Source organism: Scardinius erythrophthalmus (assembly GCF_964197995.2).
Source record: "Scardinius erythrophthalmus genome assembly, chromosome: 12".
Taxonomy (NCBI): Eukaryota; Metazoa; Chordata; class Actinopteri; order Cypriniformes; family Leuciscidae; genus Scardinius; species Scardinius erythrophthalmus.
The window spans coordinates 10,717,967-10,732,288 of record NC_138232.1 but is presented as its reverse complement, the minus strand read 5'-3'; the positions used below and the strand labels follow the sequence as shown (position 1 = coordinate 10,732,288).

General features: G+C 38.2%; 1 protein-coding gene across 4 annotated transcripts in view; it reads left to right on the top strand.

The window, feature by feature from the left end:
- Positions 1-14,322, top strand: part of cadpsb (Ca2+-dependent activator protein for secretion b) — an 83,105-nt gene that overhangs the window by 28,304 nt on the left and 40,479 nt on the right. For all 4 annotated transcript variants that reach the window (XM_081381634.1, XM_081381633.1, XM_081381636.1 and 1 more), the window contains exons 3-5: positions 1,458-1,790; positions 11,958-12,038; positions 13,099-13,332. In XM_081381634.1, coding sequence (XP_081237760.1) covers positions 1,458-1,790; positions 11,958-12,038; positions 13,099-13,332 — 648 coding nt within the window. The remainder of the gene's footprint in view (positions 1-1,457; positions 1,791-11,957; positions 12,039-13,098; positions 13,333-14,322) is intronic.

The following is a 14,322-nucleotide window of genomic DNA, read 5'->3' as shown; positions in this document are numbered from 1 at the left end:
GGCTATTAGAACACTTTAGACTGCCTCGCATACGAAATCGTTAATACAAATGCTTTGTGTTTAATTTTCATAGTTGTAAATAATTATTTCATGTAGCCAGAAGCAATTTCAAGACTATTTCAAGAGTGTTTATGAGTGCTAAATGAGAAATGTTTATACAGTACATATATAGTACAATAAATAAATATGTATGTGTAGCACATCTGTAATGTTTTCTACAGTGCTAACAAGTCCCAGCTTTAACAGAATATTAGTTATGAAACCAAATTGTGAACTGCTTGTAATATTCCTCTGAGATTTCTGAAACCTCTGAAATCAGACTCAGGTTTCTTGGAATGTTTCAGCTAGGAAAAGTCATTGCAGGGCCTGTTTGCGGAACTGTTCATTTCCAAATCAGTGTCATAGCAGGCTACAGAAAGAGAAGCTCACTGTAAACTGCAGTCTGGATTGGGACCAGACAGCAATTTAAAGCTCTATTTGTCTTCTTGAATGGAGAACGATAGAAGGCTTTTAAATGGAATGAAGAAAAGCAGCTGCCAAGCACACCAATTGTTAAGAAAAACATAAATCATGTTTTACTCTCACCTCTATAAACCGGATTTGAAACATTGCGAATAGGAAAGGAGGAGGCAGTTGGAACTCAATAGCCATTTCGTTTGGACTCCCTTATACTCTGGTTTGAATTAGGAAATATCTTCTGAATAATTCAGAGAGAGAGAAAGAGAGAGAGCCCACTGCAACATTTTTTCCCACACTGATCCCATCATTTCAAAGCAGTGAAATTTTACAGTTACCATTGCTTTCCATGGCTTTAATGGCATTGGTTATATTACTGCAGTATTTCACAGTAGATGATGTTGTATCTATCACAGCATAGAATATTAAAGCAAAGCACTGAGGCATAATTTTCTCTAGCAGATTGGAGTGATTGAAAACACAGTGAATGTTTTAAAGTCACCCAAGAGAAACTTTTTGAAGGGGAAATTGTTTTCCTGACTTTATCCCCACCTCAACTTTAAAGGTCCAATGAAATGGTTTGGCGAGTGCAAATTTTTTTCTTATGTTAATTATATTTCCTGTAGAAACAGGAAGTTTTGATGGGACATATCTATGGACCCCTCCCTTTTTTAATCACCAGGAGTATTTAGTTATTTAGCATACTTACATTAGAGCCACACACACACACACACACACACACACACACACACACACACACACACACACACACACACACAAACACACACACACACACACACACACACACACACACACACACACACACACACACACACACACACACACTATATCAATATATTAAGAACAATAATAATAAAATATATTTGGATATTTAAAAGTGAATTAAGTCAATGTTTTGGTAGCATATAGATTACTAGCACTCCAATTTTGAATATGTCTTGAATTATTTGTTGCCTTCCCCTTGTCTGTATGACCTGCAGGTTTTTCTGAAGAGCGACCGTGTCGCTAAAATGGTCCAAACAGGAGGTTTATCTGCTCTAGACTGTCGCGAGGTGTTCAAGCGCCATATCGAGAAACGTGTGCGGAGCCTGCCAGAGATTGATGGTCTGAGCAAGGAGACCGTGCTGAGTTCCTGGATGGCTAAGTTTGACACCATCTACCGGGGAGACGAGGACCCACGAAAGGCGCAGCAGCGCATGACAGCCAGCGCCGCTTCCGAGCTCATCCTGAGCAAAGACCAGCTCTACGAGATGTTCCAGCAGATCCTGGGGATCAAGAAGTTTGAGCACCAGCTGTTGTACCAGGCTTGCCAGGTGAGTGGGAAACATAGGAGCGAGCAAAGGAGCTTTTTGAGCCAGTAGACACAATTTGACCATGAGATGCTCTGAAAATTATTACAGTGTTTTGGTTATATAAAATATTTTGGTTATATACACACACACACTAAGAGGTCTGACCTCTTTTTTCCTTCTTTTTTCCTTTTGTTTTGCCTTGAAAATGGAAGGCCATACACACAAGTTGCGATCTATCATTCCACTTGCGATGTTTTTTAATTACTGGTTTATGAACATATGCATCAGAATGATGTTTTGGATGTTGCGACGCTCCTCTTTGTGTTGTGCATATCAAGACTCCTACATTCTGTTCCAAGTTTTTGCACTTAATCTACTTTAAATGCAAATACACGTGTTGTGTCAACAGCCCCTTACTGTTCACAGTGTGATGTTATGGTAAGATCCCAACTGTACCGAGATCTAAGTAAGGCAAAGATCCCTCATGACTACTTCAATCAACATAATATTTCCAGATCTAAAATAATATGTTCTTCTCAAGTGAAGGACGTGCTTGGTTTTATTGTCCTTGAATTCATAATAAATCACATTTCCCTGCCTTACAGAGACTTCAATACTGGCACAGTTATGATATTTGTCTAGAAGTACAGAAATGACTGTCTTTGGAGGATAAATCAAGAGAAATTTGCGTATGTACCTGTATTCACACACTGCAGGACTGCAGACATTAATACGGCTTCATCTCATTGGTCTGAAGTTTTTATTACTGAGGTAGAGTTTTCTACCAAGTCGTGCTTGGTTGTGGTTATGTATTTGTGCAAAAGTTATAATCGTTTTCATACAGCTTTTCCCGAACACTACCCTTGTCTTCCATTGTTAGACCAAACAGGTAGTTCCGCCACAAACTGTCACCATTGGCTGAGCCAGAAGTTGACTTGTCGGCAAAGCGTTTTCATTCTTTCACAAGTTAATGTGAAGTTGTCTCTTCACATTAAACTGGGTTATGAGCATGTATTTTACATAAAAACTGCACACTTCACCTTAAGATAGCATCGTTAAAAGGTTCTAAGCCAAAAGGCACAGCCGTACGAAAACACTTATTAAGCACTGGGCTTAAAAAATTGCAGACTCTTATAGTCGTCTTCATATTTTAGCTCTTTTTCCTCAGCTATGTTGAGAGAGATCTCATCTGTGCCTCTGCCATTAAATCTCTCTCTTTCAAATGTGCTTTGAAGATGGCTAACCCACTTTTCCTTGTCTACTTTTCCTGCTAGCTCAGACTTCAGGGTGAGGAATTAGCATACAGTCTCCCCATGTTCGTCACTCAGAAAGCAAAAAAAAAAAAAAACCCAGCTAAACTGACAGAAAATCCGTGTTCGTCCATTCTGTTTTTAATGGATTTTATATTGCTCGGATGGAATGCTACAGAGCATTTACTTGGAGACTAAGTTTATTTCCTAATTAAACGTCCTCAATTTGTAAAAATGGGCAAATAGGCATTTGTTGAAAGCACTTAAGGGATCTATAACACGTTGAAAAATGCCTTCAGGGAAACGTGATGTAAGAAATCGTTAATATATCAACTGATCTTCTCGATGGACAAACAAATAGTCAGAGAGTGGAGGAGGGAAGTTCAGCATAAAATATCTTTAGTCCTGGCAGTGTTTGTGCCAGTGTAGTCAAACCATCACAGTGCTGTCAGGGGCAAAATTGCTGCATCTGCCAGCAAGTAAGCCCACAACCAGCAGTTTTCACCACTTGTGTGACACTGTGTGACAAGTATACCTGCAAGCACTGTTTCCATGACAAACAAAAAATGTTTTGCCGCTGATTTTCTGCCAGTTTCATAGGCGCTTTTTATATTGTTGAATGCAGATGGTACATACACTTACAGGAAGAGTTGAAAGTTCTGTCATCATTTAGTCAGACTCATGTGCTCATCACCGTGTTATCAGACTCACATGTGTGTTTTTTTTCTTCTTATGAGGAATGAAAAGCAGAAGTCTACCAGAATGTGCATGTCCGATTTTTTTCCATACAATGTCAATGTCATACAAAGTCATATGATGTCAAGTTTCAAATGCGCCATTATGTTATGACTTATATATGCCAAACAAATATTCTTTAACAGTTTGGGTTCAAGAAGGTTTTTTTAAAACCTTTTATTCAGGAAGAATGCCTTAAATTGATCAAAAGTGATGGTAAAGACTTTTTACATTGTCGCAAAAAAAATTCTATTTCAAATAAATGCTGTACTTTTGAACTTTCTATTAATCAAAGAATCTTGGGGAAAAAAAATTATTACTGTTTTCCACAAAAATATTAAAGTGTTTTGAACATTGATCATAATAAGAAATGTTCTTGAGTAGCAAATCAACATATTAGAATGATTTCTGAAAGATCATATTAAAATCATTTCACTTGATCAAATTAATGCAGGCTTGTTGAGATTAAGAGACAAAAACATTAACAAATGAACCCAAACTTTTGAACGGTAGAGTACCTGGGACCTTATTTAATGATTGAAATTCATTAATAGGCTTAGAGGAGGCAAAAAGAAATGGTCATAAATCTATAGCTTTAGGATTTTGCAGCATCCTCCAAGGCATATGCTTTATGGTGTAGTTGGAGAACTCAGTGACACAGATAAAAGAGCTATTTCAAACCCACATTTAATACATCACAGGCGTACATTTGGGATGACTCAGAGGTTTGGGTGTCTATCATCCTGTTGGCTAGTCCTTTTATGATCAAAAAGCCCTTGTAATTGCTTTGGGAGATCATCAATTAGCTGGCCAATCACTGCTTTATACTAGCTTTGAAAAACTAATTTGATGAAAGGTTGCTTAATTTTTTTGTTGATGATTTCAGAAATGTTACAACTTGAACTCTCAGCTGATCTCAAAGCAGGCAATAGGTTGGATTTCCGAGCCGAGACAGCAACGTGTCTACCATGAGTTTGTTTACACATTAAACAAGAATCAATCGGTCCACCAAGCATATTTTGCTTTTGTAGAGTTACAAAAAGCCTCTCTCTTGCTCTTTCCCTTTATCCTCAGGAAGGACTCTGTTGTGTGGGTCGCAAGGCCATGTGTGGGAGGCGTTTTCTCTTGGCTGCCAAAAGATGCTTCATACACCACCTGCAGTGTATTTAATGAAAGCACAATCACACATAATTGGCAAAAATTGTCTGGCGCTCTGTGCATTCAGCTGGAGCAACTGCGCTGTTGACTGCCCTGAACATACACATACCCATCATCGCAAACAAAAACAAGCGATCCGTTGCATTAACTTTCCTCTGGCTCTGTTTTTCCTTTTTCAGAGCTGAAATCATTCATACAGCCACCAAAAAAGTATTTGGACACTTAAAATGTCTAAAATATAATTACATTTAACAACAGAACATCAAACCAAGTTAAATCTGCAAACTTGATGCTAGGTTTTTCACTTTTTATCATTTAAAACCTTTAAACAATTTTTGGTAACACTTTATTTTAGTGCCTTTGTCACACGTGACATGTAGTTACATTAGTAATTTAACTATAAACTATGCATTACATGCAATAACCGTAAATCAAACCGTAATCCTATCCCTATAGTAAGCACATGTGGTTCATTAATATTACTCAGTAGCCTATTTAAACCTTGAAATAAAATGTAACCCAATTTCTTCATTTTGTCTATGAATTGTGACTGGGTTTTATATTGTCTTATCTAGTACAGTGGCAGACATACAAGTATGGCTTAAATATTCATTTTGGGGTTACTGTGTTTTCAGATTTACTGCATACTTCAGCAGCAAACATTGCAGGCCATTTGAATGCAGAGGTAGTGAAGCATCTCAAAAAGAGCGTTATTATCAGCCATTTGTGCATTAATAAACAGAAACCTTTTACAGGAAACCTGTCAAATCAGGATGGATGAGTATGAGTTTAGGATTGCTTTCTGATTATTTCGCCACACAATGGTTAATGAACTGTGGCGGGCAGTTGTGGCGGGAGTGTTTTGTCAAATAATGTTTGCAAATAATGCAGCGGAGATGGCGTATTTAATGTTTGCCGGTGCCATGGCGACTGAAAGCAAAGTCTGCATGTCTTACTTTACCGCAGCCTTTCTATTAGTTATACTGATAACATGAATTATCGTTATTTTATGGGTAAGAGATTAGGATTCAGTTATCATAGAAGATTTTTTTTTAATATCACTGCTTGAATCACTTCTAAGTGAAAATAGTGAATGTCTTTTGCACTGTAGTTAGTGCTAGCTCAAACTGGTCCATTCACGCTCATCTCCCTGCAGTCACAAATAGATTTTCTCTGTGATGCACACCTCTGGTGCCCTCAGAGCCTCCTCATTGAATAGATTCATTCAGCCTTTCCTGTTTCTTCTCTCTCCTTGTTGTCTGTTCTTTGTTGTTTAGTGGACATGTATAACTTTGAATGTTCGCTTCTCTGACAGCTTAGAAAACGCATGTAAAGAACTGTCTGATGGTATTTACAATCTAGATAGATGGATAGGGCTGCCGATATTGGAAAAAAACCTCATTGCATTGTTACATTTTGCTATTCTGCAATATACACTGTGTCTTGAATAGCTGTATTCGGAAAGAATTAGTTTTTCTAGAATTATTGGGGTGAAAAAAAAAAAAAAAACTCGAACCAACTCGTTTCAGTAACCATAATGTGAAAATTTTAGTTCTTTCCACTTGAGTTATTTTCACCGTTTTTGACCCACCCTTTCAGTATGACTAAAATAATAATATAATTTTATTGTGATAATTAAATAAAAATATTAAAGTCCGCGTGAACCGGAAGTTGCAAACGACTTTTCTCCAGTGCTGTGACGTATTTCCAGGTGAAACGGAATATTGAACAGAGGGCAGGGTTTTACTCTAGCGCTCCTCCTCTCCATCTCTCGCTCATTACAGACTAACGATTTGAGGGGAGTGGTTAAGCGTTTCCCAACCCAAGTCCTCAAACCTACGTCATCAGAGAAGGGACGCCATTCCAGACTTTGATTAAAGATTACGACGGCAAACAATTTTTTTCTGTGTTTTAACTTGCACGGATTAATTGTTCACCACAAGACTAGTAATATGCGCTAACAAAGTAAATAGGGTCAATTTTGATTTCAGTTGGACTTTAAACAAAAATAAGAAATGTATTGCAATAATACTGTAAAATAAATGTTTTATAAAAAATAAAAAATAATTATATAGTACAACTGTTAAATTCCATTAACGTTTACATCTTAATTTTCAAAAGTTAAACCTTTGCGCTTTTATTTTGTTTTTTTTATGTGCTACTGTTTCATCATTTACATGTGCAGCTCATGATACAGTGTTTCAGTAAATGAACAAAGCTGATCTGTGATGAAAGCCCTAACATAAGTTTATACAATAACAGTATGCTGTCTTTGCCAAGCCTACATACAGTAATTAATGTGTGCATATGTAAACTGGCAGTGAAATTGTGCTGTCAGACTTCTTCTCTCTATTCTTTCTCTCTCTCTGAAAGCTCCTTTAATTTATCAGGCCCACTGCTTTGCATTTAAAGCTCCTGTTCATTTCCTCAAAAGCAATTGGAAAAAGTTGATACAACTCATAGCTGTCCAGCTGACCCAACAACAAATGCAGTTTCTTAATGTGTTTTGGAAACAGTAACAGTGGAGGAATAGAGAAAAAGAGAGGTTGGTTCATTGCAGCCGGTGACAGGAGCTGATTATGTGCTCCACTAATCAACAGCTCAGAATGAACCAGCAGGGTTACAGCATACGCACACACACACACACACACACACACACACACAGCAAATTATCATTCATATTTCTATGCTATCATGCACCGAAACGATGCATTTGTTCTATATAATAATGTGCATAATTGGTTGTCTTTTTTTCTCATTGTCCCTCAAAAGAATGTGTCTGCCTCTGCCCTTTTTAAAAGAACAGTTCGGATGTTCTGTCCTTTCATTATTTTACAGTACATGACGAACTGCGGCATATTTGACTTAACTATTAAAATAAAAACCATCAGTCAGCGTATCTGTCTACTTGTCTCTTTTTTTCTGTCTCACTTACTTTTCTTTCTGTCTTAAGGGCATTTTACACAGTACATGCTAGGCAGTAAACTTTTTTTCAATTTTTTTGCATTTTCTATACACAGGAAACATGCCAATGCAATGCACACTGCTTTAGCTCAATACTAGAACACAAAACATTGTGCATTTATGAATGAGGCAAATAATCTAAACATTATATTCCAGGTTGCATGTTAGTGATAGCTGATTAAAAAAACACTTTGCAACTAAATCGCTCCCATTATAATCATTGAAGTGGTTTACACTGCAAGCATTCATTGCGTTGTGTCTACTCCAGACTTTTTTTCCCCCATCCGGCTAAAATAAAATTATTTTAGTAATGTGATGTTTCTGGTCTCTGGTATACTAATTAAAGTAATGTTTTTATGTAGATGCAGTTGTAGCAGTACAGAATTTATTCTTGCGAATTAAATATGCTTTATAAGTCTTGGCAAAGTTGAAATACTTGGAGTTACTACAGCTATAGTTGACAAACGGTGTTTCGTAGAAACGAATTATGAATGTTGTTTGTCGCACTGTCATTCTTATATTCATCGTTCATCGTTTTCAGTAAAGTGAGTACATATCAATCTATCTGTAACAGAAAAAGCAATAGTGACACATGGTAAAAACATTGTTACTCAAATTACTGTCGGATCCAATATAGTCAGCTGTCAGCACTCATCAACTTTTAATGAACAGTGTCTTACTAATAGGATCTGAACCTTTGTTAAAAATAAAGTTCATCCAAGCTTTCTTAACGTTAGGATCACAAGAAAGGCAATGTAATGGAAAGACTGTGTTTTCCCACAACTTGGCGAAACGTCAGAATGTCTTATAATCCTCTGAGACATCTCTATCGATTTGTTTCTTGAGTAATCCTGTGTTTGCATCTCTCTCACATTTACTCACCTTCTACTTCTTGCGTGAATCGGTGGGCGGGGCTCAAAGGGAATGATGTGGGCGTTTATCCTCTGCAGGGGCGGTCTTTCACACTTTGATGTCATACTGAGACAAAATCCGAAACGAGTCGTGCAGTCGAGTTTTGAGCAGAAGCATGGCAACCACTGTCGCTTTCAGTGCCGCCTCCGTTCTGCCGCCTCTGTCTCATTGAAAATGAAATGTAAACCCTTTGTAATTGTGTACTGTGTAAAATGGCCTTTTTACATGGTACACCAAATCCTTCCTTTTCTTTCTTTTTTTGTGTTCTTTTGCCTGTCTTAATACCCTGCTTTTGCTGACCACTGCAACATGTTTTCTAATCTACCCCCAACCACCCCCCACCCCCCCCACACACACATACACTCACACACACTCACACAAAACCTCTGTCACTTCCTATCTGCCAGACTGACCAGTAGATCAATAATAGTGGCCAAGATGTTCAGTCTTTCGAATATATCAGTGGACAGCCGAAGGTCATGCTGTAGGGTTTAGTCACATGACTCAATCTTGTGCTGTCTGCCCTATTACTTCACACAATGTCACAGATGTCACTCTCCCACACACAGCAGAGGAACCTTGAAGGGAAGAGAGAGAATCAAGCGAGGTGGAGAGGTGGTTGAGAGAGATGCCATGAAGGAATGTGGTGACAGCAGAAAACGGTGAGAAAGAGAGAGAGGTGGAAGGAACGAGCGAGGCTGAGAACACAGTCTGCCATCAGCAAATCTAAATGTGTGAATGCATTATTGATGCAGTGAGTCTCTGAGTTGCGCTTGCCTTTCGGTGAGGATCAAGGAATCGGGGTAACAGCTGTTGGGAGCTCCCTCTGCTGAGATGCCGTCTAACTCCATCAGATCACAGCACTGAAGCGAACATTGCCGTTCGAACCTTGTGCCTGTTGTGTTGGATGGGTGGGTGCTGTATGTAAAACCAACGGGGATTCAGTGTCTTTTGAATTAAAGGGTACAAACTAACCAAATAACAATGCATTTTATGCTGCTTTATGAGAGTGATAATCCACTTACGGCTGTGCATTACAGTGATTTTAGCAAGGTTAAGGTTGATTGCTTTAACATTACCCCTTTATCGGTGTAAAATCAATATAATGCATGACTTCCCATGGCTTGTTGCTTTACTATGCTTTGATGTGAAATGTTTTAATGTTAAACATAGACTACAACACCAGAGCTACAGCTGTTAAATGAAGAACTGAGGGAAATAGGCTAATGCTGACCTCTATACAGACACCCAACCTCCATGTTTTGTTTGCCATCTATTATTAAGGCCAAGCTTTTTGATGAAAGAGGCATTTACGTCCAAACAGAACAAGAGCATGCAGAATAAATAAGGAAATTGAGCTGGTTTGTACTTGGATCTACCAGGTGATTTCCTGACCAGCATTTCAGCTGTGTTTGCAGATGTCTCCTGTAAATTATTTATAACAGCTTATTTGTTAGCTACGTGCATAAAATGCTCAAGAACTATAGAGAGATAGTCATTTAGCATAAACTGAGAGCAGAGGCTCTGACCCGAGCAGCCCGGGGAACAATGCGATCATGAAACTGGTCATTAGGTCATTGTAGTGCTCTCAGTGTGCCAGTAAAAGTTCATTCTGGTATTTTTAGCTTAAATAAAACCCATGTGAGAGAGACTTTTGAAGACCAAAGGACTTATGATCAATAATTTAAACAAAAGCTTTTAGTCGAACACAATGCAGCTGAGAATTCTGCGCTGTAAAACTGGAAATATACTTTCTCTTTTCACTGGCATCGCAATGCCATCTTTCATTCTGTTCTGGGGGCTGCGCTAGCACAAATGCGCACACAAGAGGGTTCCCGTATTTGCTGAGCCATGCTTAATTAGAACACAGCCCCTGGAGAGCAGGGCAGAAGATAGACAGGGCTCTGGGGACGAGGACTCAACTCTGCCCCCTGTGACAAGGTTTCCCACTCCAGACTGACTGTCGCCATGGCAAGGGTTGCCGTGGTGCTGTCGCCCCTGGATTCTGTGTGGACAGGAGCAGGAGAGTGACAAAGACAGGATGTGATGGCTTTGGATGGGGAGGCTTCAGATGTCATAACACACAAACAGACAGTGACACGATCGCACACCCACACACATGCAACAGAGTTATCAGGGGTGAAGAGATTATTTCCTATTCCATCACATCAGATTTTCCTCCATAGGGGTTCTCCATCTTTCCCGGGGTCCTTGTGGATGTGATATAGTTTATGCTTTACAACATGATTTATGGCCATGTATTTATGTATGAGAGGCTGTATATACGAGCAGTGCAAAAATTGGTTACAGATGGAATATATTAGATGTTTTATTGATGCTATGTGTGGGTTGCAGAATTCTGTGGAAATTCAGGCACAAAAAAATAAATAAAAAAGATGTACATTTTGACATGTTAGTTGGTAAAAATGAAAAATATGACTTCAAATTATTTTAATTAATTTAGTTATTTTAATAAATTGAACTAATTTTGTTATTCATCTCTTATTTTAATCAAATTAACAGATCTTAAAGTAACGTAACTGTAACAACCTAAATTAACTTTGAACTCAAATTTTATTTATAGAAATTAAAATGAATGCAATTTTTCCTTTAATCACTGAAAGTCACAATGAAATCAAAATTGACAATTCTTATTATTTTATGGAACATTGAAGATTATAAATTATATTTATGTGCACATCATAATTATTCTATTGTAAATCATGTGCTTATAATCTCTAAATCTATAAACTCTTCTCTGATGATGTGTTTACTGGCCTGAGGACAACTTTTCACTCAGGCCCTGTTTATACCTGGTATTAAACCACGTTTCCGTCAATCTGATCACAAGTGGACAATACAGGTGTAGATCGGGTGTAAAACATTTTGAGCTTATCCACTTTCACACGTCCTTGTAAGCCTAAACTTGACATAAACCCTCAAAACCCTCAAATCTTGCATTTCTGTTTTCAGAATATGTGTGACCATTTATCTTTTCAGAGTGTGACCCCTGGTGACCCCAGTTATGTCACATATGGGGTGCAGGGAAGCTTTTACGTGGATCGGAACTAATTAGCTGCCTTCTGGAGATGTATTGGTTGGTATTAGTGTGTTGAGTTGTGAGGGCTGATGGTAACCAATGTAACTTTGTGTGTATATGTGGTTGCAGTTGGATAATCTGGACGAGCAAGCAGCTCAGATCAGGAGAGAACTGGATGGGCGTCTGCAGATGGCTGATCAGATTGCCCGGGTAAGTCTCATCATTTGATAACTTGCACGTGGACAGAGATGCTCCGGAGGTGCTGTAAACAGAACTGCCATCCGTTCCTCTGCAACTCAGTCAATTGAGTTTATGTACCCACATTCAATTCATAATTTAAACCGGGATTTACCTTCGACTAGACCTGTTTGCCTCATACATAGTTCAGTGGTTGTAGCATTTTCCATAGGGACCCCATTTGTCAGTCGACATAACGTTGTAGTGGCAGATAAGGCAACGTCTTGGTTACTAATGTAACTCTCGTACCCTGATGGAGAGTCGTTATGTCCCCCTCCCCACAACCCTGAATTTCCAGCTGAATGGCCGGCACACCGTCTCAGCTCTTCAGCATAACCCTGAATGAGTGGATGCGTGCCGCCATCTTATATGCCCGTATGTACGGGGGAGGGGCTCAGCATGCAAGTTCCACTTGCCAATTCCATTGGCCGTTTTTCCAAAACTCTGAGGTGATTGGGGCTCCCAAGTGAGACCCCATTTGGCAGTCGACACAACGTCTCCGTTCCCTGAGGGTTAAATCAGTAACCAAGACGTTTTCAATTTAAAGTTTTAGTCATAATGTTATATGCTTTTTTTTTCTTTTTTATATATATATATATATATATATATATATACAGTATATATATATATTTTATGAATATCTTATTATAACCCCAGTAACAATTTCTCATAAAATAAAGTTATAAATAATATCTCGAACACACGCACACACACACACACTGGTCAGACTAAAATCATAACATTATACCATTAAGTTTATACCATTATACCATTTTTTCCCCATACAAACAATGACATAAAAATAACTTTAAATAGTTTGTCAATATGATAGGAGAATCACCATGTAAACTATTTGAATAACCTCTTCCACTAAGCTTTGAGCTTGAAAGTACTTTTCTATATCTTTTTTATATTTTTATAAAATATATATTTTTAAGTTTTTAATAGTGTTAACACCAGTGATAATTTAAAATAAAGATAATAACAATTATTAAAAATGTTATGCTTTATTTTTTGTTTTTCAAAACTTCAGGCTGGCAAATTCCCCAAGTTTGTGTCGAAGGAGATGGAGGCTATGTATATAGAGGAGCTGAAAAGCTCAGTCAACCAGCTGATGGCTAACCTGGAGAGTATGCCGGTTTCAAAGGGAGGAGAGTTCAAACTGCAGAAGCTAAAGAGGGGACACAACACCTCCATCATTGATATGGGGCAGGAAGATGAAAACCAGCTGTCCAAGTCTGATGTTGTCCTGTCTTTCACACTTGAGGTAAGAACTGTTCTAGCCTACAGGCAGTGTATTAGTTTTGTGCTCAAGGCCAGGGTTCAGTATAGTGTGCCTTTTCATCGGGCCCAGGGGAGAAAGAGTGATTTTTAGTGGTGGCCCTGCTCAAGGCTTCCATACCTTTGACTTTCTTTGGTGAAGGTTTGTGGCATTTCGCCTTACTTGGACATTCTTGATGTTTCGCACACAATTAACCATTAAGTGTAAAACATATAACCAAAATTGTGAGACAATGGCAGATGCAGAAGAGGTGGCAGAAGTGTTTGAGAAGCCAGTTTGGGAAACATTAAGCGTTTTTGGTGCTAGTGGAATAGAAATTACAAACATTAACAATTATTTTTTTAAGGGTTTAGCTGTTGTTTTATCCTTTGAACCATTGAAATGTGCTATTTTAAACATTAATTTAAGTAGTCAGAAGCCTGTGTTATATAGTCGAAAACAAATTGCATTTTTTTTGCATTAAATATCATGTAACACTTACTACCACTGATCATAAATATCTTTTTGGAGTCTAAGGATTTGCCTCTCATCATTTCGAATGAATGAACACCCCTTAGTTTTGATAGAGAATTTAAATGAGAAGTAATGATAAATTTAGCAACATTAGCAGCTGCAGCGTTAGTTTAACACATGCGTCTGTGAGATTTTAACCTTTACTGAATTTCCAGCCTTTCCTATTGCATAAATTATAGACAGAATGGGCTGCAGCATATTAGAAAAAGGTTATACAGCATTTTTGATTAATGATTCCTGAGGATATTGAATGCCTCTGAGAAATCTCCCCTCTCAAGTCTGAGGTTTTGCTATAATTATACTACCTTGAGCTAGCTCATTTTCAGGGCAGTTGATTATAACTTGGCATGGCTTTAGTAGTCACAGAGGCTGACAGAGCAGTGTTTTATGTATTTGATAGCCTGGCTTGTGTCTTTGGAGTCTATTTTGTTTTGAGGAGCTACGAGCTGGCAAATTTTATAG